Below are 24,807 nucleotides of genomic sequence, written 5' to 3' on the forward strand. Positions count from 1 at the left end.
TTCTATCAAAATTCAAATACTCAGTGGGCAGCAAAGCCAAATGATGAAGTTAGCTTGGTACGCGAGTGTGGCAATTCACATAATTTAAGTTCATGCCTCAAACTGAAAAATTACTAGTTTTGGATGGTAACTCTGCAAATGTCAATGAACAACTCTTAAGTTTTCCCTCACAGTTCTAATGCTATCTTAAGTATTGGCAGTATTGAGATGTGTATTACCACTTACAAATCATTTTTACTTACCTTCCAAGTTGCTGACTTTATGTTCATAGTTCTCCCCCGGCTAGTTAGGGTACACTTCATTCTGAGAAAAAAGCTTCGCTGTGTATTCTGCTCTTTACCCTTTTTCACAAGGCCTAATGAATGAATGCATGAAATAAAATTAAAAACATAATTAAACATTTAAATCTGTCACAGGAAGAGTAGAACCTAGGTGCTATTTTCAATTGAAAGTCTCAGCATGAATAGCAATTCACACTCCAACACACACAAGGGATCTAACATGCTTCAATCAATGACTGGGGATGACAACTCTAATGATTCCCCAGTTTCAGCTAACAGTTAATCATTTCACATCCAAGCCAGTGAAGTTGGCAAAATTAAAAAGAACTATAAATGTGGTATAAATTTGCCTTATAATTGTGCTATCAGTTTACAAGCCCACCCCAGAATAAGAATTTCAGCAAACTCCTCCAAACCTTTGAGCACTCTATTTACAGAACTTTTAAAATAGCAACTTTCTTTTCAAAGCAAATAGCATTTTTATATATTTGATTTTTTTACATTTTTGATTTTTTAAATCTTCCTGTAAAGCAGCCATGACATTATTTCTACTTTTGTTACTAGAGGAAAAAACAAAACAGAATAAAATACTAAATGACTTTTCAAAGCAAAATTAGAGTGAAATAAAATCAGGTCTATTCACTCCCATTCCAATCCTTATAGAACTAAGAAATGGTGAAAGGAAAAAATGAAAAGCACAGAGGTACGGAATGAAGAACACATGTTCAGGGAACAGTAGATAGTTCAGGCTACTGCAATATGAAGTACAAGCAGAAGAGTAATGAAAGAGAAAGGGAAGATTAGGGCTTGGATGGCTTAATGAGGAATTCAGCCTTAAATATACAACATGGAACTTCTAAAAATCATAAAAAAAATGTTTTTGTTTCTCAACAAAACATCAAACATTCATTACATGAGGAGTAATTTTAAATAAGTTCAGGTGCTTTAAAAAACCATGTTCAAAAAAAATATAGAAAAATTTTGTTTAAAAACATGCATCTAAACTATATTATGTAATAATACATTTGATTTAGAATAATGCATTAACATCATTATCAAACCAAACAAAATTTCATAATATCCATCCATTCATAGTCTAGCCCCAAGGAAGCACGTTGCCAGTACAAACCTCAGTCTAAACACTAGAAGTCCTATATTAAACTAAATTGACAGTCCATTTAGGTCCCTGTGTGAAGTGTATTTACTCTTCCTTCATATAAAATTCTAAAAATTATACATTTGCTTTCCAAGTTCACAGGAAACACAAAGTATGAAATTAAAAAGCAGAAGAGGGCTGCTACTGGCAAGGTCAAAAGTGGCCACAGCATGTAGTGAGAGTTGGTGAACATGAAAGATCTCCAGAGTACTAATGAGTGTAAACTCAAGCCCATCTACCTGAGCTTAATCTACATTCTGCTATGCTATTTACTAACCAAGTAATCTTAGGTAAGTTACTTAATAACTCTGTGCCTCAGTTTCCTCAGTAAAATAGAAATAGTAATTTCACAGGGTGTTATGAGGAAAAAAGAAGTTAAAGCATATAGTAGGCAGAGAACAGTATTCTGACATAGTAATCTCTCAATAGAGGTTAACTATTATCAAAATGAAATGAGATGAAAAAGAAAACCATAAAAATATTCAAAAAGTGCTATGAACATGAGTTTGTTTAATACAGAAGCAAACAAACATCCACTTAAATTGGAGAGCCACAGAGAACAATGACAACTTTTTTTTCATCATGGTAACTTTATAAATTATCGGTACACTTTGTTTAAGACAGCACAGGTGTGAAGAGACTTTCTTTAGTTATCAAGTTTTTGTAATTCAAGAGGTACTTCCCAAAAATCTTAGAGACTTATTTTTAACAATTCATTCCTAAGAGTTAAGAGGCCTTTGTAGATCTTTTTTATTGTTGCTAACATGGGGGCATCCATAGTTAATACTTGGTAATTCTACTACATAGTCTTAAATAATTGTGAACATCCTGAGGTCAAATAAGCAAGTATTAGGCTCCTAAAATCTGGTGAACTTTCTCTTTTCTTTATCTTTGTCCTTTAGAATCCCTGAACACACACTGGTACCTCAAGTGTAATCACTATCTAAAATCTTATTATTTGATTATGACTTTCCCTGGCTTAAAAGTTGTAGGTTATAAATTGACTTCTTTGAAGGGCCTAATTTTTTATTTACTTTTCCATTTTCTCTTATGTGGTATTATATCTATATAATTATTCATGGAATTAGGTGGGCTTTAAAAAAATTTTTAGGTGTTTTTATGAAATTTCTAAATAATAGAATAATGTAGATTTCACAGGAGAACAGAGCAACATTTTATTAAACATGAAATGATGTTTTGAGCCTTAGGTTAATACAATAGCAAAATTTAAATATTAGTAACAGTATCTTATTATGTAAAACCACCTGTCATATTAAATCAAACAACAGACTTCTCTTCTTACCATTTCTGTGTGTAAGCATTTCTCTCATTTCCTCATGGTCACATGGATGAGTAAAATCAAACACACTGTGTCCAGTTAGTTCAAACTGTAAACACATTAAGAAAATTAGATCTATATCATAAAATCATAAAAACATAAAGAAGGGCTCTTAATATGTATTTTACCTGAGTCAATCCCATGTATTTGTTCACATTATCAGAAATATAAATCATGTCACCATCATCTGTGAGTACCATAACAAAACCATCCAGAGCTTTCAAATAAAAGCAATTCATCTGTGCTTTCATTTCATCTTCAATATCTAAATCACCTAAGAAGAGCACAAGAAAAATAATTAACTTAAAAGTTATACTTAAATGATAATATTTAGACATTTTTATAAATATCGATACTTTATTTAAAAATTATAATTAGATTTGCCAGCTGTTTTAATGATTATTTAAAGTAACAGCAAGCAAAACATTGAAAAGAGAAAGAAAGGTCATGTTATTAAGAGGAGGACAGGTAGGAAGGTAGGGCAAGAGAAGAGGGGAAAAAGGCCAGTATCTTAAAAATTCCTTACTGAAGCTTTAAAAGCAGGTCATAAAAATCACATTAAAGAAGGACTGAGTTATGACCATCTTCTAATTATTTCTAATTTCTAATTTTTAGGCCTATTACACTTTTGTAAAACAACTCACCAGCATCCAGAAGTTTCCTTACACGCAAATAGCTGATCGTCAGCCTCATAACAGAAGCCTTATCAAGATGAGAGCTCACATTATGGGGGAGTGGCAACTGATGAGCAAGCTCATAAAACACTTCTGACTCTTTACTTCGCCGAGATCTAGCTGCATCTCTAGACTTTTCTTTTCGACGTTCAGAACTTATCCTATTTAACAAAAGAGGAAGAGGAGAGAAAAAGAGAAAATTTATGTTAGTTTGCCTTTGCCTGGATAACACTAACTTTACATTTTTCTGCTTTTCACCGAACAATTTAAAGATGCCATGTAAATCAAATTATATAGAGAGTTGTCTATTAAATGAATGTGTAAGTAAGAATGTAAAATACAGCTATACAAATTTCGGATTACTGAAGACATAGGGAACTCTCACAAGAAGTCTAAGATGAAGCTTTAAACCTTTCCGAAACAGGAATTTCCTCCCTGGAATATCAAATTGGAGGATGCTTTTGTTTTAGCCAAAATCTTAAAAGTAGCCTATGCCTCTAAGGCTGTACCCTCACAGCCATTTTGAAGTAGTCTCAATATAAAAAAATCACCACTAAGTCTAGAGAAACTAAAGTTGTACATATTAACTTGAGAACAGGAAATTGTTAAGCAGGTTTTGACTCAACTTTCTCTTGACTCCAACATTTTCCCATCCTCTACCCCACATGAGCAATACTGACTATAAGCTACAGATATTTATATTAGTCGCTATAGTAAGTTACCATTTTCAGGTTGCTTCTTCCCTTAGCAGCCCCTCATCTATTACTGGCAAAACAGGTACCAAAAAAGGCAAGAGTATAGATGAAAAAAAGATGTGGCACAACAGTAATCGAAAGAAACAGTTAATAAAGATTAATAAAGGTGTCAAAACAATGACATATCTTTAGGGAACTCTTCCAAGAATAAAGTCAGAAAGATTTTCCTAAGTCACACCAAGCAGAGACATTTTCAATTTTCCTCCAACATCTACTCCTCCTGACCCAGCTGGAGGTAAACAAGGCTAAACCTAGTTCTGTCCTTAGGTTCTTCTTTAATAGCTATTGTTTATTAAAACCTACTAAGTGTCAAGTGCTACCTAGTACAAGGTAACTAGTTTTCTCATAAATTGTAAATAGGTTTAAATATTATACGTTCTTACAGAGATTATATAGTAGGTTAAAAACAGCCATTATGTAGCAGACAGAACTTGAACACAGTTTCCTTTACTCCTAAATCTTTGTTTACTTTTCCACGGTTTTTTAATCTTAAGCAAGAATGCTGTTTCTACCTCAAATACTCAGCTGCTCTCCTAGGACCCTCAACCTAATTCTGTTAAGTCAATTATTTATTAAATGTTGAAAATAGCCATTACCATTTACTGAGCACTTAGCAAGTGCTATGGTAAGGACTCTGCCAGCATTATTTCACTTAATCCTCCTTATAGCCTATGAAAAAAGCATAATTATATCTATCTACCTCACATCTCCCTTCAAATCATCTGCAAAACTGCAAGATTCAATCACAGAAGCAATATTCTCAAAACAAAACAAAACAAAACAGGCAGGGTTCTCAGCACATGCTCCTACTCAGTTGTGTAACAAGTGGATAAGAGTTGTATTATATACTAGTGATAATGTAAGTTTTAGCACTTAGGTTTGTGTGCTTTATCTAACTTTTATACAATAAGGAATGTGAATATTACTATTGTAACTGAACTTTGATACAAATTATTCAATTCAAGCACCTAGAGCAATTTAACGTGAGTACCTTGAGATTTAAGGTGAGCTATTAAAAACTATTACTACTTGGGGTGCCTGGGTGGCTCAGTGGGTTAAAGCCTCTGTCTTCGGCTCAGGTCATGATCCCAGGGTCCTGGGATCAAGCCCCTTATCTCAGCAGGGAGCCTGCTTCCTGCTTCCTCCTCTCTCTGCCTGCCTCTCTGCCTACTTGTGATCTCTGTCAAATAAATAAATAAAATCTTTAAAAAAAAACTACTACTAATTATAACTAGTGATCTATGGAAATTACGATTTTCTTAATGCTGTGTAATTTTTAAAATCCATGAAAATAAATTAGACTGAGGCCACCATGAATGAAAATGTAACAATGTCAACAGCCTCCAACTTCAATTTTAATGTGCATTAGAAATGCCTCATTGTTCTCATTAACTTTAAGTGAATGCTTTAGATGTGAACTTAGAAACAAAATGTACAATAATAAATGTTTTCAAAATCTATTTTATACCAGAGGTCCCAAGTATGGGGGGAAAGATCCAGTTGTTTCCCCCCAATCCCCCACCCCCCCATTGGCTCGAACATCCTCACTTCTTTCTCCTCCGAATTGGCAGGTGAGAGGAAGGGATGGTAGTACAATCAGATTCCCATCTGGTTCAAGTAAAACCACTAAAAAAAAGTGTGATGACCAATGATCTCATGATAAACCTGAATATACGTTTAAATGTCACAATTACTCCAGCTGATCAGAATTTGATTAATCAGGAACTATCATCAGACTTACTTGCTTTCTCTTAATTACTCAACCAAATTTAAGTGACCAACAAATGACTACCCAAATGAAACACTTGGTAAAAAATTTAAATCCTTTTACTACCTGCTATATGCTTTTTTTTTTTTTTTTTTGCTATATGCTTTTAAAGGATATCTGCTTTAGCTCACCATGGTGATTACCTCCATACCTTTAGAAATACTTGTACTGTCCACAACTTTGAAGATAATAATTGTTAAAGATGTGGCAACTAAATTTATAAGACAAATCCATAAGAAACTTGAGCCTGGATAAAACATCTGAAGCATAATATACTTAAGCAGTGAAGACTGGGAGAAGAAAAATTGGAGCAAGAGCCAGAATTCTGGAAGAGAAATAAGCCTCAATAAAACAGGTAATATGATACTTCAAGAATTGACAAACCTAAATTAGATGAAGGTGATGAAAATGAGTATGTCCTCTATTACATAATCTATCTAGACATAAAGCAATCAGGGGACCTATAAAAAAGATTTAATACAGAAATTTATCTGATGTTCTTCACATGTGACTATGGGAGCTCTTAAAACATTGCTTAGCTTAAAGCTGTAACTCCCAAAGTTCTTAAAGAGTTTCAGCATCTGAACTGCCCAGCTTCTTGTCTACTCAGAGGAAGGCTCTTTTTATCAGGTCATACCCCACAAAGTTACAGTATTGAACAAGAAATTTCTGATAGACCACAGCACGTAGGTTCCATACAGATGAATCCTGTACTTACTTGCACAGTAAGTTTTGTAGACCAGAAGAAAATAGGCAGATTTTCTGCATGTAAATAAGGTCATCGTATTTCTCTAAATTATCAATTCCATCTTTGTTGTTTTTATTAAGTATAGGTTAAGTAAAGTTCTGCACTGACATATCTGCATAAAGTGCTATTTCACATCTGCTAATCATAGCAGAAATCAGTTAAGGTTACAGTAAAAATTCTATCTTTTGAACAGTCTGCTTACGCATTTCTATGATTGTTCTGGGACTACTGTTTGAGTAAAGTAGCAAAATAGCTTAATCTTTGAGATATGTAGTTTTCACATACTTATTATTTTATTATTATTTAATATACAGTACTAGACAAGCTAACAAATGTATCTTGAAATTATTTTGTATAGGAAAAATATTTAGGAAAATAATCCAGATGCACTGTCAGGAAGCTTCTTGTATACAAAGTTGAACACCAACAGCCATTTTACAGAGAATGCTTAGTATTCTTTAAATTAATGAGAACACAAAATTGCAGACATTTTAATTCATCTGTGTTGTCTAATTATAAGAAAAGCCTATTAGCATTCCTGATTGTAAATATACGTGACTTTCAGAATTGAAGTTAGGGGTGCCTGGATGGCTCAGTTGGTTAGGTGTCTAACTCTTGATTTTAGCTCGGGTCATGATCTTGGGGTCATGGGGTTGTGCAATCCAGCCCCATGTCTGCTCTGCACTGAGGGCTTGTCCTTCCTCTTCTATTCCTCCCCTGCTAGCATGCTCTCTCTCAAATAAATACTTAACCAAAAAAAAAAAAAAAAAAAAAAAAAGAAAGAAAGAAAAGAAGAACCAAAGTTAGAGCCAGACATTCAAAGCATTAACAGTTGATCCATCCTCTTTCTAATAATGTATACATTTTTTTTTTCAAATCTCTCAACTTTATTTGCTGCTTTAAAAACTCTTTCTTGCTTTGAAGCTATAAACTGTTGTTTTCCACTCCTTTTGTCAGTATTTCTACTACAGGACAAACCTTCTAAAGTTAAATTCCATGATCTAAAGGATGTGGCATTTATATTTACTTTTATAAAAAGGTCTGTCCCCATTTTTGTTTCTGCTAATTGATGAATGTATTTATTTCCCCACGCACTCTGCAGTAATATATATTATAGATCTTCTTTATCTTTTTAATTTCTGTCAAGCTGATAGGTGAAAATTGTACATCTCACTGTTTTAATTACCCTGCTCTTCTTAAAGTTTCAGGCCAGAGGAAATTTCCGTGTTCTTCAGTTGGCATTTTGGCCTGCAGCTTTAAATCCAAAGTCCAAGGTACTTACTATGTACACAGTGGTATTCTAAACATTTCTCATCAATTAACTTACTTTTGTATTATTATCACCATGTTACAGATAAGGAACCTGGTTAAATAACTTACCCAAGTTTACGGAGTTAAATAAATGGTAGACCCTATATTCAAACTCAAGCAATTTCGCTTAGAAACTATGCTGTTTACAGTATATTACACTGCCTCTCTGAAACTCATTCTAATTACTAAGTATACATACATCCAGGCATTATAAAGTTCAAAATTCGTCTACTTCACATCTCCAAAGACATAAAGGAGGGTATGTATAGGGGGTGGCTTTGGAATTTAGGACTTATAAGCCATTCAGAGGGACTCATGACCAGGCTCTTTCCTGGAATCTAACTGGAAAGCACCTATTAATGGCAATGCTCTGCTCCACTGTCCACCAGCTCTTCAAAGCAATACAACAGTATCCTTTAATGGATACTGCCAACTACTAGGGGAAGAGAATCAGAGGATAATAATTCAATCTACCTCAATACTGCTACCAGACGTTAATTAGTACAGAGGACCTATTCAAACATCTCAGCTCACTATTGTTGGTATTTCATTTGCTCTACATCTGGATCCCCTCAAATTATTACCACAATCATCATTCCAAAATAAGAAATCTGGTGTTATGCCCTCCTTTACGTCCCATCAAATGTACACATGACAAAATCTATTTTCTATGGAAACCCTCCCTTAGTTATAGTTCCCTGTCCATTTCTTCATTCTCATTTCCTATATTCTTTGGCCACACTGCAGTTATCAAAAGCATAATATTTCATTATTTCTGGCTCAGTGTCTCTCTGCCTGAGGTACCCTTCTCAATAAGCGGCTTACTGTATTTATTTATGTGAGAAACTTTCAGCATTCAACCCCAGCATTACTTTATTTCTCCTGTCTTCCAAAACTGTTCCTCTCCCCTAGATCTCACCATTCTGGTTATTTTGCTGTATAAACATGACCCTTGAACAACAGAGATTTGAAATGTGTGGGTCCATCTACACATGGAATTTTTTGACAAATACAATACAGTACTGTAAATGTTATTTTCTTTAGGTTTTCTTAAACCATTTTCTTTTCTCTAGCTTACTGTATAGTAAGAATACAGTATATAAAACATACACAAAATATTTGTTAGTAGTTACCAGGAAGGCTTTAATTTGTAGTTAGGTTTTTTTTTTTTTAAAGATTTTATTTGTTTATTTGACAGAGATCACAAGTAGGCAGAGAGGCAGGCAGAGAGAGAGAGAGAAAGCAGGCTCCCTGCTGAGCAGAGAGCCGGATGTGGGGCTCTATCCCAGGACCCTGAGATCATGACCTGAGCCGAAGGCAGAGGCTTTAACCCACTGAGCCACCCAGGTGCCCTGTAGTTAGGTTTTTTGAGGAGAGCTATTTGTAGTTACATTTTGGGGGAAGTCAAAACTTATCTGTGGATTTCTGACTGTGCAGAGAGTCAGTGCCCCTAACCACCTGCACTGTTCAAGGGTCAGCTGTATTTATCTTCCTCTAAAATCCTTAATGCTTCTTGGAGGCAGAAAACTGACTCATTCATCTTTGTATTTTTATTATAAATATTATTTTTAAAATAGATTTTATTTATTCATTTGAGAGAGAGTGAGCGAGCACAAGCGGGGAAAAAGGGCAGAGGAAGAGAGAACCAGGGTTGATCCCAGGTCCATGACCTAAGCCTAAGGCAGATGCTTAACTCAATGAGCCACCCAGGCACCCTTCATCTTTGTGTTCTTAATAGAGATGTGCCTAAGTTCAGCTTGGCTTTAATATTTGGCCCTAACCTTCTATTTGACTTTTGACTTAAGCCCATGGAAGGCTGACCACCCCTTCAACATTTTTTTAGGATCCCTGAATCTGTGCTTCATCAATATTCCTGTGATAGTACAGACTGTGATCATAATTGAACAGCATAATAATGAGTACCATAAACAAGGCATACTGTTTGGATTTACTGTGATTACCTGGATATGCACTTTCAAATGTAATGAAGCATTTGGTAAGCATCTAGTAAGCATACTAGAGATAAGTTAGAAAAAGGCTATTGATTAAAAAAAAAAAAAAAAAATCACCAAGCACCACAACAGTGAATGGCACCAATACTATCACCAAGGAGAGCAGCTGATTTTGCCAGAGAAGAGATTTGGAGGCACAGGGAAAGAAAAAAAACTAGAATACCAATTTATTGAAAGAAGTGAAAGTTTTTAAGATTATTTTCCCTTATCACTCTGATCTATAATGTTTTTTACTGTTTTGTCCCAAGCTAATGTGGACAGGAAAATGCATGAGTTGTAGTTAATGCTATTAACCAATTAAATCAATACCCTTATAATTATGTCCTCCTAGCCCAGTTGTAAACAGAAGATTGAATCTCTTTTCTACAATCTTTTTCTTTTTTTTAAATTTTTTTAAAAGATTTTATTTATTTATTTGACAGATAGCGATCACAAGTAGGCAGAGAGGCAGGCAGAGAGAGAGGAGGAAGCAGGCTCCCTGCTGAGCAGAGAGCCCAATGCGGGGCTCTATCCCAGGACCCTGGGACCATGACCTCAGCAGAAGGCAGAGGCTTAACCCACTGAGCCACCCAGGCACCCCTGATTTCTAATCCTATTGGCTTTTTTCAAGGGGAGATTACCCTTAGACAAGTATATTTATTATTTAGAGTATTCTTATGATTAATAGGATTTGTTGTTCTATTTTCTACTTGGTAATTGCTGCAAAACCGGAATAGTTCGAACAGATTATGTTTAATAAAAAAATGTGTTCCTACTTAATGGAAAAACAGCAAAATTTGACATTTCAAATTAAGTATAAATTACATTTTCAGGATAGCTAGCTATTTGTAATTTTCTCCAGGAAAATGTCTTCTAATCAATAAACTTAAAAGTGAACTTTTAGGATATTTATGTTAGAGAATTTCATTCATTAATTCAACAAGTATTTCTTAGACATCTCCAAGGAGCCAGACACTGTTCTCAGCATAGGGCAATAAACAAAATAGACCATGTTATTATTCCCATGGAGCTTATATTCTAGGACAAATGTATCTTTATGTTTCTTGTCTTTACTTGACAGTAGTTACTAGGGTCAACCCCTAACAGACAGATCATTAGCCCTAGGGATAATCTTTCCATAAAATCAAAGAGTCAAAATTAAGAGACAAGGCAAAAATCTACAAAAATTAATCTGTGCTTACAGAAGTTGTTACAATATAGCATTATTTGAAAACAGGTTATACAACAAAATTTGAGTATGAATCCATTTCTGTAATGCATGTGTACATATGTAAATAAATGTGTATTTATGTACACATATACATATAGATATGTAACTTTTAAGTGCAAAGATAAAACCAGAAAGATTCAACTATATACAGTTTGCAAAGTTTACAAATAATAGCAGTTTCAAGATAACAGGATCACAGAATATTTTATACTTTAAGAAAAATTCATCAGTGAACTGACACTATTTTAATGCACCTGCATTTGTCAGAAAAATCTGAAAGAAGTAGTCATCTTACTTTTAAACTTGTTTTACAGAAAGATTAACTAGAAATGAGTTAAATGTTTTCTTCATTTTGGGAATGAAGCAGGAACAATCCTATTTCTTTCCAGGAAGTGGAAAGTAGAGACCAAGTAAGCAGTATAATTCAGTATTTTAAGTTTCTTATTCTAATTACTGGCTTTTGAAAATTTAATTTCATAGTTAATTTGAAATTCCAAAATTAAGTGAAATGGTTTCTAAAGAAAAATATTCAGAATATATGTACTTATTTTATTTTTGAAAGCAACTTAAATTTCTTGGTTTAGGTGTTTATTACCTTACTAGCTTGGTAATATCTTATAAAAATATCCACAATTAGAGAAAAGATGGATTAGTCCCCTTCCAATAACCTCATGAAAATGCCTAAATATTCAATTTTCTAATGCTATAGTAAAATAAACAAGAAAGAATCTGTTTTAAATTCAGGGTACATTCTGAAAATAAAATGTATACCACATCTGAGGTAGCATCAATGCGAAAATGTTCTATTTATACATTAAATCAATTAATTAATTAACAGATTTACATTTGTTGACAATATTGTGTATTAAAATTCTGTCTGTAGGGGCGTCTGGGTGGCTCAGTGGGTTAAAGCCTCTGCCTTCAGCTCAGGTCATGATCCCAGGGTCCTGGGATCGAGCCCCGCATCGGGCTCTCTGCTCAGTGGGGAGCCTGCTTCCTCCTCTCTCTCTGCCTACTTGTGATTTCCGTCTGTCAAATAAATAAAAAATCTTAAAAAAAAAAATTCTGTCTGTAAAAAGAATATGCTTTTGTTTTTAGATTACTCCTAACTAGTGATTTAAATAAACTCTCTCCTGGTTCAGAATTGGTATTGAACCTCTCAAAAAAAAAATCTCTGATCCCCTAATATATATAAAGTAGGAGATAAATAATACCAAAAATGTGTATGTGAAGTTGTTACTCTAAGATGGAGGTTCTCTAATTTTAGCTTGTATCACAGTCACCTGGAGGGATTCTGCAAACACAGATTCTGGGCCTTACCCAGAGTTTCTGATTCAGGAGGGCAGGATGGGGCCTCAGAATCTCCTCCATAAGTTAGCAGGTAAGTACCAATGATGCCAGTCTGGAGAACACTTTGAGCCCCTCTACTCTAAGAAAATACTTCATGTGTCTTTCAAAAATACTCAGAATAAAAAACTGTTCAACACCCCAAAATGGTTAAATACTTTCTCTAAAAAAAAACTGCCCAAATGCTCTTACATATATCCAACCTCTTAGAAATTAACACTGCCACATACTTAGGAATGCAAAAACTACAAAATACACTAAGAACTTTGACTAGATTAGTCATGGGTTGACCTGTGATATACATCACAATCACCAGTGGAACTTTTTTCCTAGATATCTGTGCCTAAATCCTAACCCTGGAAACTCAAATTGTAGACCTGGCATGTCTCTTTAAAAAACAATCTCCCAGATGATTCTGATTAGCACTCTTAGCTATTCAAGGTTTGTGCTTCACCTATGGGTACTTGTAAAGTTTACAAATTCTTAGAGTTGATCTTAGCCAAAAGGCCGAGAAATAATAAGTCTACAAATTCCTGAGTCTCATCCCAAAATTACCAAATCAGAATCTCTGGGGGTGGGTACCTGGAAATCCTTTTATTAACTAAACACCCAGATGATTTTTAAGCCACAAAAGTTTGAAAACCATTAGAATGTCTTATAGCAGAGATTAAACAGGTTAGCCAGCAAATTCTGAAAAATAAGAAAAATTTATTTTTAGCTGCAACTACATACACATACTATGACAACTATGTTTTTCAGGCAGAATACTGCACTGAGTGGTTGGGTGATACTGTATAGAATGACTACTGGAAATGAGAAGCTAGAGGTACAATTCAATGACAAGCAAGTAATAAAGTCTGTGCTTAATATAACAGAAGAGCATAATTAGGCTTCAAAGATGACCGAATGAAAAATGTAGTAACTGTAGAATGATTTTTTCAAGTCTTTGAAATATTTTTAAAAATTACCTTTAAATCTCTTTATGAATGCCATAAACATAAAAGGGGTTGAGAATAACTGTCCACGAATAACAACTGTTAGTGGCTTTACCCCACATCACCTACTCTATCACTCTTCTCCCTTTGCCCTCTCAGCTTGTAAATGCTTTTGTTTTCCTGATTTCATGCTTTTCAAGAGTAACAGAACTGAAACTGGAACTTAAAGGTCAGTGACACTATATGAGTGTGTGGATGTGTGTATGTAGAAGAACATGTCCTTAATTATTTCCTTAAATATAACAGGAGATATGTAAGTTATAATAAGTATTTACACAATTGAAAAAATTCACATGTATTAGAATAAAGGTATACACATAGAAATCACACGCTGAAGATTTCTCCTATTTAGTTCTAAATCCTGACCACAATGAAGATTCTGGAAACAACAAATGAGCTCTCCTAAGCAAATGTCTTGGTCCTTCACCTACGCTAATCCATCCTATGGATTATGGCTATGCCCTGCCACAAATCAGATACTCAATAATGTTTAAATCAAAATCTTAAAGAAATTTAGGGATGTTTTTACTTAGGAAAAGAAATAACTACCTTCTTGTATTTGAAAAGGATGTCATATGGAAGGCAAGTTAGGTGATTTATTCAACTGCAGAGAGTAACACATGGGAGTTAAAAGATGGCAAGGGTTTTGATCAGTAGAATTAAAGCAGTATTAAAGGTGAACTTTAAGAATTTTTAAACTGTATTCTCATTCTGATGGCAACGTAAGAAAAAGGAAAAAGGCGTATTCTGGATCATCTAAATGATCTCTACATAGGTCTATATTTTTCCTACAAGCCTTCTGTGTTTGAAGTTACATTTGTTTATAATCAAATTTGGTACCAAATGATTACAAAAAGGAACAGTTACATTTTTTAATGTGCACACTCAGAATAAGGTTGGTGGGTACATCTCAAAGGTTCACAGGGATTACTTTGCTTCAAAAGAGATTTAAACATTAGTGAGTATTAAGAAATACAAGAATAAAAAACTTTCTAACATTTCAAACTGCGAAAAATGAATAGACTATTTTGTAAGAGTGCTTTTGTGTGTGTCTAAAAAATTTCTCAAAGCAGACACTAACTTAGCAAACACAATTTAGAGGATACTGCTGTGATAATTGACATTAATAACAAAACTTAAATACTAAAGTCTGTAATTTTCAAGAATCCCAAACTTGAAATTACTTAAAAATGAAAGATATAATACATAATGTATGTTATCAGTTAACACTAAAAATTCAAATGTGACCTGAGCCATCAGAATTCAATGCTCTGCTTGAGAAATTACATGCACAAATATCCTTTGAATAAATGAATATATGATAATCTGTTACAGGCCATAGTGGTTAAATGCTAGAGTAACGTCTTGGGATGAAACAAATTTTGGACCCATTGAAATAAATCAACTCATTCACATTACCCAAGAAAAATACCCCTTCCTCCATTCACGGTGAAGGCTTTAATTACTGGTTTGACATACAACCCATTTAAACATTTTAGCTATGTTATCTGCAAAGGCAAGGAAATTCCAACTCTCCTCTGCAAACAGGTTAAAAGACACTTAATGAATTCCTGATGCCAAAAGAGCATGGAAAAGTAGGCTTTCTTAATTTGCTATCTCCAACAGCCAAATAAAGAGCCTTTCTCCTTTACCATTATCACTATGGAAAATGATATTTTAAATAGCATGTGTATACAAAAAAAAAAAAAGCATCTTCATTTAATCTGTAAAAGGCCATTCATTAAAACAAAACAAAACAAAACAAAAACCCAAACCAATGTAGAGGAGAAGCACCACTAATATTCTTACCCCTCTTATATAGGTTCACTGATGGTGTGGCCCAAAGGACATCATCCTTTGTCAGCTTGTCCCAAAGAAGGCTAGAGTGATTCTCAGTAATTTGAGACTTCAAGAGAGTGACTCTTCTGAAACTTAATAATTATTATAAAAATGAATCTAACGATAGTTTCTAGTTTATTTAGTCCCTACTTTGTGCCAAGAACTCTGTTTCATAAGGGTTAATATCTCTTTTATCCTCACAACAATCCTATAAGGTAAATATTATCATCCTAATTTATAGATGAGGAAAGTAAGACCTAGAGAGGTAATGCAACTTGTACAAGATCACAAGTGGTAAAGCAAGCAGCCAACCTCAAAGCCCAAGTTCTTAGCCATTAGTCATTACCATCTTTTCTTAAGGAAATGAAATGACAACCCAACCCAAAGAAGAGACTCTCAGCTTTCCAAAAGGCACAGCAAGAATAGTTGCAGAACAGTTATGATTGGTAAAAAAAAAAAAAACTGTAGAATATGAATTTAGATGATTTTCAACAAAAACCTATAGCCCATTCATTACAATACCAGCAATGATCAAAAGTCCTAGATAAGGAGACAATTAATAATCTACACCAAGGCAATCAAATACTTACAATATGACATTTGTCTCATGTAATCAGGGAACCCCACTGACACAGTTAAAAATGGAGAGTCCAAGCAAGGCAAATTGGCATTCATCCAAGAGACTGATTTGGGAGGGGCTCAGAGTCTCAGAGACTGAGAGGAGGGAGGAGGAGGGACTCATTCTCAGAGACTGAAAGGGAGTTTCTTTTCACTTTTTAAAATACAAACTGTATGAATGCAGGCATGGGAATGCTAGGTGCCATCTTTCATATCATACAGATACCCTGTCAGTGGCTGAAAGAGGCCAACAGGCAAGTAGAACAAAGGCATACAGGCAAAGTCATATTCAAGAGAAAGTCAGGAGTTAACACTGTGAGGACACCACTTGAGACTCTGGATTTAACTGTCCTACAACCAAAACTAGACTGTGTAAGCCAGTAACTGGCTTTCCCCTTAAACTAGCTTGAGCTGTATTTCATCACTGCAATAAAAAGAATCCCAATACACTTACAAACTCCCAAGTATTTCATATTAAAAACTTTAAGGATGACCAAGTACGAGAAAAGTGGCACTCTCCAACACTGCTAGAGAGTATAAACTGGTCCAAACTTCCTGGAAGTTTAGAGCAAACTTAAGGAACTTTTACTAAAGATAAAACAAAGTGAAGATACTTTCCACACATTTACCTAGCTAATTTTGGGCAGCCATACACATATGTCTCTTTCAGTAAACTTTTTTTTTTAACTCAGTGCTCTAAATACATAGAATTGGTAGGACTAACTTTTCACATACCTTAGAATAGGGCACTAGTTACTTTCAAGGCCAAGTATATGTGACATAGCTGTATTTATTAAAAAAATACTTTTCTAGCTTGGTTCTAATACTATAAATATTTTTGAAACGACAAAAAAATAAAATTCAAGATTCAAAAAAGTTTCAAAGTAGCACAAGGCATTTCCAAGCATAAGAAAAATTCCTATGAAATACAGGACAAAGAGGAGGAAAATAACGACTTCCATTAAACCTTTTAAAAATCTTAAAATCTCTGCTTCTTTCTCTTTGTTCATTTATTTGTTTCATTTGTTCATTCAAATACTTATTAAGAACTCACTGTGTGCAAACATTCTCTTTCACATCATAAGTTTTAAATTCAGTCTATCTATGATCTTGCCCATTTAAATATATTTCAATTTTGTAACAAAAAAGGGGAAGGAGTCACTTTAGAGAAATTTGGTTAGCATGTTAATTTATAAGATCTCTAAGAACAGAAATACATCCCAACTCTTAAAGACTTAAAACTTTCTGCCTTTAAACCTTATGTTTATTTTTACCATACCATTTTTCAAGTGGAAAAAGAGATTTTCACAACTATTAGGAAAAAAAGAAGCATCACAGGGAATAGTCACTAATGAGTGAAAACTGCAATATTAAGTAGAAGACCCTTAATCTGCCTAAATATATTGTGACTTTCAAAACAAGAAAGTGAAGAATCACAGTTAAGACTGATCACTAGACTTTTGTCCTATTTGCAAAACAAGAAATTTTGAAAATCACACTGAAATTGTCTCTATTTTTAACATAACCAAATAAAATTTTAAAATAAAGAAACAACCATAAATGACAGTTGAGGTCACCAGAATTAAAAGGTAATGCTGGAGACCACTTTCTTATGAAAATAAGTCATTTCAATTATTTTTAAAAATCTTTTAAAATAAGTTACCAATTAAGTCGGACTTTATCAACAAAAAAAACACTTATAGACCTTTTTAATCAAGTATTTTTCTGAAAATACACTGGCAGGTCAAATCTAAGTCCCTAGAAAAACTTAATTCTCATTTTAGAGGAGCTTAACTTCACTTCTCATAAAGCTTCCCTGACAACTGTTCTCTGTTGTTAACTTTTAAGCTGGTTATTACACACAAGCAAACCCTTTAAAACACAACCTCCTCACCATGTCCATTATCATAAAAACATAAGATAACAAATGTTGGGGAGGATATGGAGTAATAGGAAACCCCTGTGCACTACTGGTACAAATGTAAAATGGTGCAGTCACTATGTAAAACAGTATGTGAGTTCCTCAAAAAAATAAAAAATAGTGTTACCATATGATCCAGCAACATACTTCTGGGGATATATCCAAAAGACTAAAAACAAAATCTTAAAGAGATATTTGTACACCTGTGTTCACAGCAGCAGTATTCACAATAGCCAACAGGTGGACGCAACCTAAGTGTCCACAGAAAGATGAATGGATGAACAAAATGTGGCATATATTAGCCTTAGAAAAGAAGGAAATTTTCACATATGCCTACAACATCGGTGAATCTTGGAAGACATTATGTTAAGTGAAATAAACCAGCCACAAAAAGACAAAAAACTGCATGATTCCACATATATAAGGTATTTACTAATCAAATTTATAGTAGAATGATGGTTGTCAGGAACTAGGAGGGGGAAACTGGGAGACCTGTTTAAATGGTTACAGTTTCAGTTTTACAAGGTAAAAAAAATTCTGGTTACAGAATGTGAATATACTTAACACTCTTGAACTGTACACCGAGAAATGTTTAAGATGGGAATTTTTACATTATATATATATATTTTTAACCACAATTAAAAACCTCACAGCACTTCAAAAGCTATGGGAAAGTAAGTCATGAGGAAATCACTTAAATTTTCTTTTTATAAATGTAGATTTTATGTCTTACATTTTTCTGAAAGGGTCATGTCTTGCAAGTGATATGGGGTTTGATAGTTTTTATTTCAAAAAACATTAATTATAATATAAAACTCAATACACATACAAAATAGTTAATTCCCCTTTTAAAAAAGATTATATTTATTTTAAAGAGAGAGAATACAGGGGGAGGGGCAGAGGAAGAGGAAGAGAATCTCAGCAGACTCCCCATCAGTGGAGGGGTGATGGTCTGGCTCTCAGGACCCTGAGTTCATAACATGAGCTGAAATCAAGAGTCAGATGCTTAATGGACTGAGCCACCCAGACGCCCCCCAAATAGTTAATTCCTGATGCTCCAAAAAACAGATAGATAAAATTCTAAGATCTAGTTATTTCAAAAATTCTTGCCAAACTCTTACCAAAAATACTGAGCAACATGATTGACTTATCTTAGCTTCAAATTTTTTTTCTAGTTCTGTGGTTAAGCAGAAAACATACACAACACATACACTGCAAGTAGCAGAAAGTGGGCTAAAATCCACGAACCAGATAATTAGTTCCATCATTAAAAAAAAGATAAAAAAAGAATATTCTTATGAATTAAAATCAATTTCTTAATAGAAAACAAATCCACAACACATATTATTTTTTCCCACTTTAGAAACTCTTTTGTTAACAATCTTAGGTTAAGAAGTGTCTAAATTATAGAAATTGTATTTTAAGAGGACACATTTATGAACAAACACAGTAATCTAACCAAATCTTTAATATCCACATATGGTAATAGTTTTTTTTCACCACCATACATAATCAACTGTTATGGGTTCTTCAGAAAACATCAATAGAGACTAATCTCCCTCAGCCTCCTACACATATTCTTGACATACAATAATAGAATATAACCACAAAATCTTAACTTTGAGCCCACACAAAGATAATGGAAATCAGCAGGTAGAAAGATTGGCCATTCCCCAAACTGCACAAAATGCTTTGTAGTGGACCACTGATATGAACTACCATAGTACAAGTAAAAGAATGTACAAACTTAGACTTCATACAAATCAAGGATCCAAAATCAGACCAATATACAGTATGAAGCCTTGCCTTGAGAAAGAGAATCCAATAGTTTTAACTGGAGAAATTCAAAAGTAAAGTTTTTCTATCATGCAGGCTCACATTCTTTACTGGGAGTATTTTGTTAACTCATCATGTTTAGCAAAGATAAATATAAAATTGTCTACTCTAAACTGTGGTGTCGAGACAAAAAATGTTTTAAGTTACTGCCGCCCCAAGACTACAGTGTCTTGCACATACCTTGCTAAAAGAGTAGTGTATGTGTTTATGACTCTAGTCTCTGAAATCCAGAGTAAATTCAAGTGGCCTATTTGTGGAGGAAGAGGGGTATACAAAATTGTGAAGGGGATAGAGAACAAATACTCAAGAAGAATAACTGGTGCTAGATGCCAACATAACCCAGGGGTGTACTGTTTTAGATGGGAAGGAACCCCCCTTCTCTTTAAATCTGAATCCAATGTTAGTCTTTTCATTTTTAGGAGACTTAGAAAAGATGCATGAGGTGGGGAGGAGAACTAACACAAGAACTAACACAAGAAATAACACCGGACAGACTGAACATTACCTTATTTAATCTTCACAATAACCTCTGAGATAGTTGGTATTGTCATCATTTCAAAAGGAAGAAATAGGCTCAGAACCACTCAGTAACTTGCCCAAGCTCACAAAGCTAACAAGTGAAAAAACTGAACTCCTAGTTTTAACTAATAAGAGGTGTCTGGGTCCAGATCCTATGTTCTCAACTACCAGGCATGTTTTTTTTCAAAAAAGAAAATCAAAGTAAAATTATAACAAGAAGAGAGCTTACTAATAAATTAGAGAGCTTCTTGACTTTTAATAACCAAAAGTTAAAGAAATTAAGAAATGTCCATTCTCAGAGATTTTAATGATCCAATAACTAGTTTTGGATACTGAAGGAGTTGGGCCTGAAACCTGGAAGAGAACAATAAACCACTTAACCTTCCCTTTGAGATCTAAAAAACTGGTATCAAGGTGCTATTAAGTCCAGTCCCTACCTACTGCTAAGGAATCAACATGAAATTCCCTGTTAAACCCATTATAACCATACCCATCCTCTGTTTTGATTTCTTCCAATGCTTCAGTTTTTTTATTTTCCTAGACCTTCTTTCAAGAAAACAAGTTTGTCTCCCCAACCTGGGCTCAAGAGCACATTTAAAGTGGAAAAACTGTAAGGAGAAAATACCTTGCTCCATAATCTCTCAGTTACCTTTTCAAAAGGTTTTAAAATTAGTCAGGAAATGGTAAAAACCACAAGGTGATTAAAAAAAAAACTTTAACAAATAACATCTAAAAGTTGAGTAGCCACTTACTGTTTAACTTTCAAGTTATAAGAACCTTTGTATTAAGAAATATGACTCAATCTGACCCAAGTTTGCTGAATTTTCAAATGAGAATATTTTTGATAATAACAGATGGGACTGAGCAAAATCTAAGAATCGGTTTAGAATTGGGAGTGATGCACAGTGACTAATTCATTTATATTAAAGCTGCTTGTGATATCCCAAATGATGAAATGCAAAGGAAAAATGAGTACAATATTACATATAAAAAGGGACTGGTGCATAACTTGATGCACAATGTTAATATGATTCAGCATATAATAAGGACTGAAAATTGGTACTACACGGAGGTAATCTGCTTTACGTTTATAATCTAGCAGCCTCATCATTTCATGAAAAGCACTGTAATCACTTCTGCAAAGTTAATTGCAATTAATTCCTGTCAACTCTTGGAATTAAGTCTAGACCTGTCTACTCACTTTTTGAATTTTATAAGAGCTTTCTCTGGTGTACACAAAGTGAGAATTTATCATTCCACTAAATAAAGACCAAAATGGTATCTACAAAACAGCAACACCACCACCAAGTTTATCTTCTGCTGATACTGATTAGGAAAGTTAATCTCTCCCAGAAGAGTGAAAGGATTTTAAGGAGTAAAGCTTCTACTAACCACAACTCTTATAAATCAATTCCTGAAAATGATTTCCACAAAGGTTAAAATACCCAAACTGTACAAATTGTATGTGTGTGTGGGTGGGGGGGGGTTTGGAATACTCTTAATTCCACTGGTTCCACTTACAATTCTTAATCCTATAATGTACCACCTAGACTCAAACTTGAAGGTGTTTTAAAAACTTGCAATAAGTTCTAACAGAATGATTACTTTCGTCGGATATATCTAGAAGGTTTTCCTTTAATATACTTTAATTTCATGAAAATAAGACAGTTCTAAAAATGCTGAAGCTACATTTCATTTGCTGCGATCACATCCTTTCTTTTTTTTTCCCCCCATTTCATTAATATTGTTTGCCTAAATTCTGCCGGCCCCTATATTTTCACTAAGATACTTTTAAGAATGAATGAGGCACATATTAATTTATAACGTCTGGGCTCTCTTGACAGCTGATATAAATACAAGTACCCAATTCTGATGTTCTCTCTAAAATGTGACGATTTCTCCAAATTTCCGTTACTCTCTCAGTCTAGACGAGTTTTTCAAGGCGATTAAAACAAAGCAAAACAAAACAAAACCTGCACGTGCAAACTAAAGTTAGCATCTGCAAGCCACCGAGACAAATCCCTAATGCACAAAGGCAAAGACCCCCGCCGCGGCTAGACAACCGCACCGCCAGATCGCATCCGACCACGCGAGCCCCTCGGTGGGAAACCCAGGGCCCCGAGCCCACTGGGAAGCCAGGACCAGCGTGCAGGGTCCTCCCCCGGGCCGAATTTGCCATGGAACTCGAGAGAATGGGGGCGGGAAGGAGCGGAAGCTCGGGTGCAAACGGCGGCGACCGAGCTGCGGCTCGTTTCTCTTCCCGGGGTTTTCGGGCTAGGGGAAGTCCACCCGGATGGAGGTAGAGGGCAGGCCGGGTTTTCAAGGCGGGCAGGAGGGCGGTGCGAGGCCCAGGCGGCCGGGAGGCGAGGGCTAGCAGGGCTCGGCTCCCGGCCCCCGAAAGCACTTTCGATGCGTCTCCCACCCCCCACGACAAGATGGCGACGTGGGCAGCGGGGGAGCCCGGCCGGCGAGGCTGGGGGAGAGGGGAGGGGAGAAGAGGCAGAAACAAAAAGGCGCCCCCCCACCCCGGAACGCTGAGGCCGGCCCGCGAGCCCAAGGCGGCGGGCGGGCGGGGGCATCGGCGGGGAACGCGGCTGGCGGAAGAAATGGGCTTACTTTTTCTTGTCGTTCGCGCCGCCGGCGCCCTCCATGGCGAATCGGTCCCCGCGAAGCCTTCACGGCCGGCCGCCCCCAGGCTCGCTCCGGCCTAAGCGCTGGTTCCCTCCACAAGCGGGGAGAGAAGGGGAGGCACGTCCAGAGGTGGGAGGCGCAAGGCGGGAAACCCCTCGTAAAATGCAGGCAGGAGGAGCAGGAGGCAATCGCAAGGGTCCAGGTCCGGCTCCGAAGAGCCTCCCCTCCGGCTGCTTGTCAAGGCCCGACCCAACGCACTGGCCGAAGCGGCGACGAGGCCAATTCTCGCGTCCCCTCAGACGAGGCGGCTCTGTGCACTGAGAAGCTGAGGCAGCGGCAGGGGGCGGGCAAGGGCGGAGGCGCGCTCGGCCACGCGCAGGGGATAGGGGGAGGAGGGTGTCGGGGGCGCGCCCGCCCGCGGAGCCCTGCTCGCGCACACGCAAGCCCGCCTCACCTGAGGGGAGGCGGGTTCCCTGAGAGCCAATGGCGAGGGACGCAGGCGGCCAGTCCCACCCCAGCCCACGACTGTCTCAGCCAATCAGGAGGCGGTCAGCTGAGGCACAGCTGGGACGCGCTACCGCGCTCACGTGCTCGTCTGTGTGCAGCTGCGGAGGAAAAGAGAAAGGAGCTGGGGTGCGGCCAACGTGGGTCTGGGGACGTTCTGCCTTCTTAGGGAAAGCAGCGGCTGGCATTGGGAGGCGCTGCTGAGAAAGGATTGGGTTTTTGGGTCTCAAGCCTGCATCACATTTCCTGCTCCCGGTGCAGCAAGTCTCCCGCTTTCTTTTTCTTCTATGGCTGTGTTGTGCAGGGTTGCCACCAGCTCTGCTAAATTCCAGTTTAACAAAGCCTACTTTTCGCGTCGTGGCAGAAAACCCTTTCGACCCTTCCTTAGATGTGTTCCAGTGGGGTTTTTCTTGCCAGGTTATCTAACCACGGGCCATGTCACCAACCGCGATCTTTGCCGTAGAACACAAGAGTACAGTCCTTGTCCACGACATTTTCCTGTAATGAAGTTTGGTTACTGAATAAATGCAAATAAAAATATAAAGCAAACAAACCCCTCATGCTGTAAACTTCTCAAGGGAAGTAGTTAAGGTAACAGGGAAATTTTAAAATCTGAAATTATTTTGGCATTTACAAATAGGCATAAGTGGCTTTAATAAAAGCATAAACCAGAATTTCAGGGAAGGAGGAAGAAAATGGCTTTAGGTAGGTTTTCATTTTACTTTCTCGTTATTTGTAAAAGAGCCAAAAATAATCTTAGACTGGGAAAAAATGAGACTCATTACCTTTATTTCATTGTGTAGACTGAAAAGAGGAAAGGTTCTCCAAACCCACCACCCAAAATTGGGCAAGGAAGGGACTGCTGAGCCTGAGTTAACTCGATGTGGTGGCGGCCAGTATTGTCTGCTTGCTAACAGGAGTTTGCAATCCTCTGAGTAAAATTTAATCATTTTTTGGATTTGAAAGTATATATTTAAGGACTGTCAGTCTTTTAAACAAAGAATGTATTTTGAGTTCAACAAAAAATCATTACACTTTCATCTCCACTGGACACTGGATTATTTTACTTCTCACATTTGTCTTATTAGTGACATTTATAATCCTGCTTTGAATTGTATATTATTGTGGATATCTGTAGTGGATTCAGTTATATTGATGTGTAAAAACAAAGGTCTATATAACATAGCACTAAACTGTTAACAATTGATTCATAAAGCACCCTATTTTAACTGGTCAGTAGACCCATAAAGATATAAAGACTGATCTTAATGTTAGTTGTTTTTTGTTTTTGTTTTGTTTTGTTTTTTAGGTTTATGTTGCTGAATGATATGTTTTCTTTAAAA

At 36.1% G+C, this 24,807-nt stretch overlaps 1 protein-coding gene across 1 annotated transcript in view; it reads right to left on the reverse strand.

Moving 5' to 3' along the window:
- Positions 1–23,320, reverse strand: part of HIF1A (hypoxia inducible factor 1 subunit alpha) — a 40,070-nt gene extending 16,750 nt beyond the window's left edge. Inside the window, exons 1-5 of the mRNA XM_032875250.1 lie at positions 22,946–23,320; positions 3,421–3,611; positions 2,905–3,050; positions 2,741–2,825; positions 243–355 (exon numbers count right to left, since the gene is read on the reverse strand). Coding sequence (XP_032731141.1) covers positions 243–355; positions 2,741–2,825; positions 2,905–3,050; positions 3,421–3,611; positions 22,946–22,980 — 570 coding nt within the window. The 5' untranslated portion in view covers positions 22,981–23,320. The remainder of the gene's footprint in view (positions 1–242; positions 356–2,740; positions 2,826–2,904; positions 3,051–3,420; positions 3,612–22,945) is intronic.
- Between the last annotated feature and the right edge of the window lie 1,487 nt (positions 23,321–24,807).

This window comes from Lontra canadensis, unplaced genomic scaffold, assembly GCF_010015895.1.
Source record: "Lontra canadensis isolate GAN:19392208 unplaced genomic scaffold, GSC_riverotter_1.0 scaffold55, whole genome shotgun sequence".
Lineage (NCBI taxonomy): Eukaryota > Metazoa > Chordata > Mammalia > Carnivora > Mustelidae > Lontra > Lontra canadensis.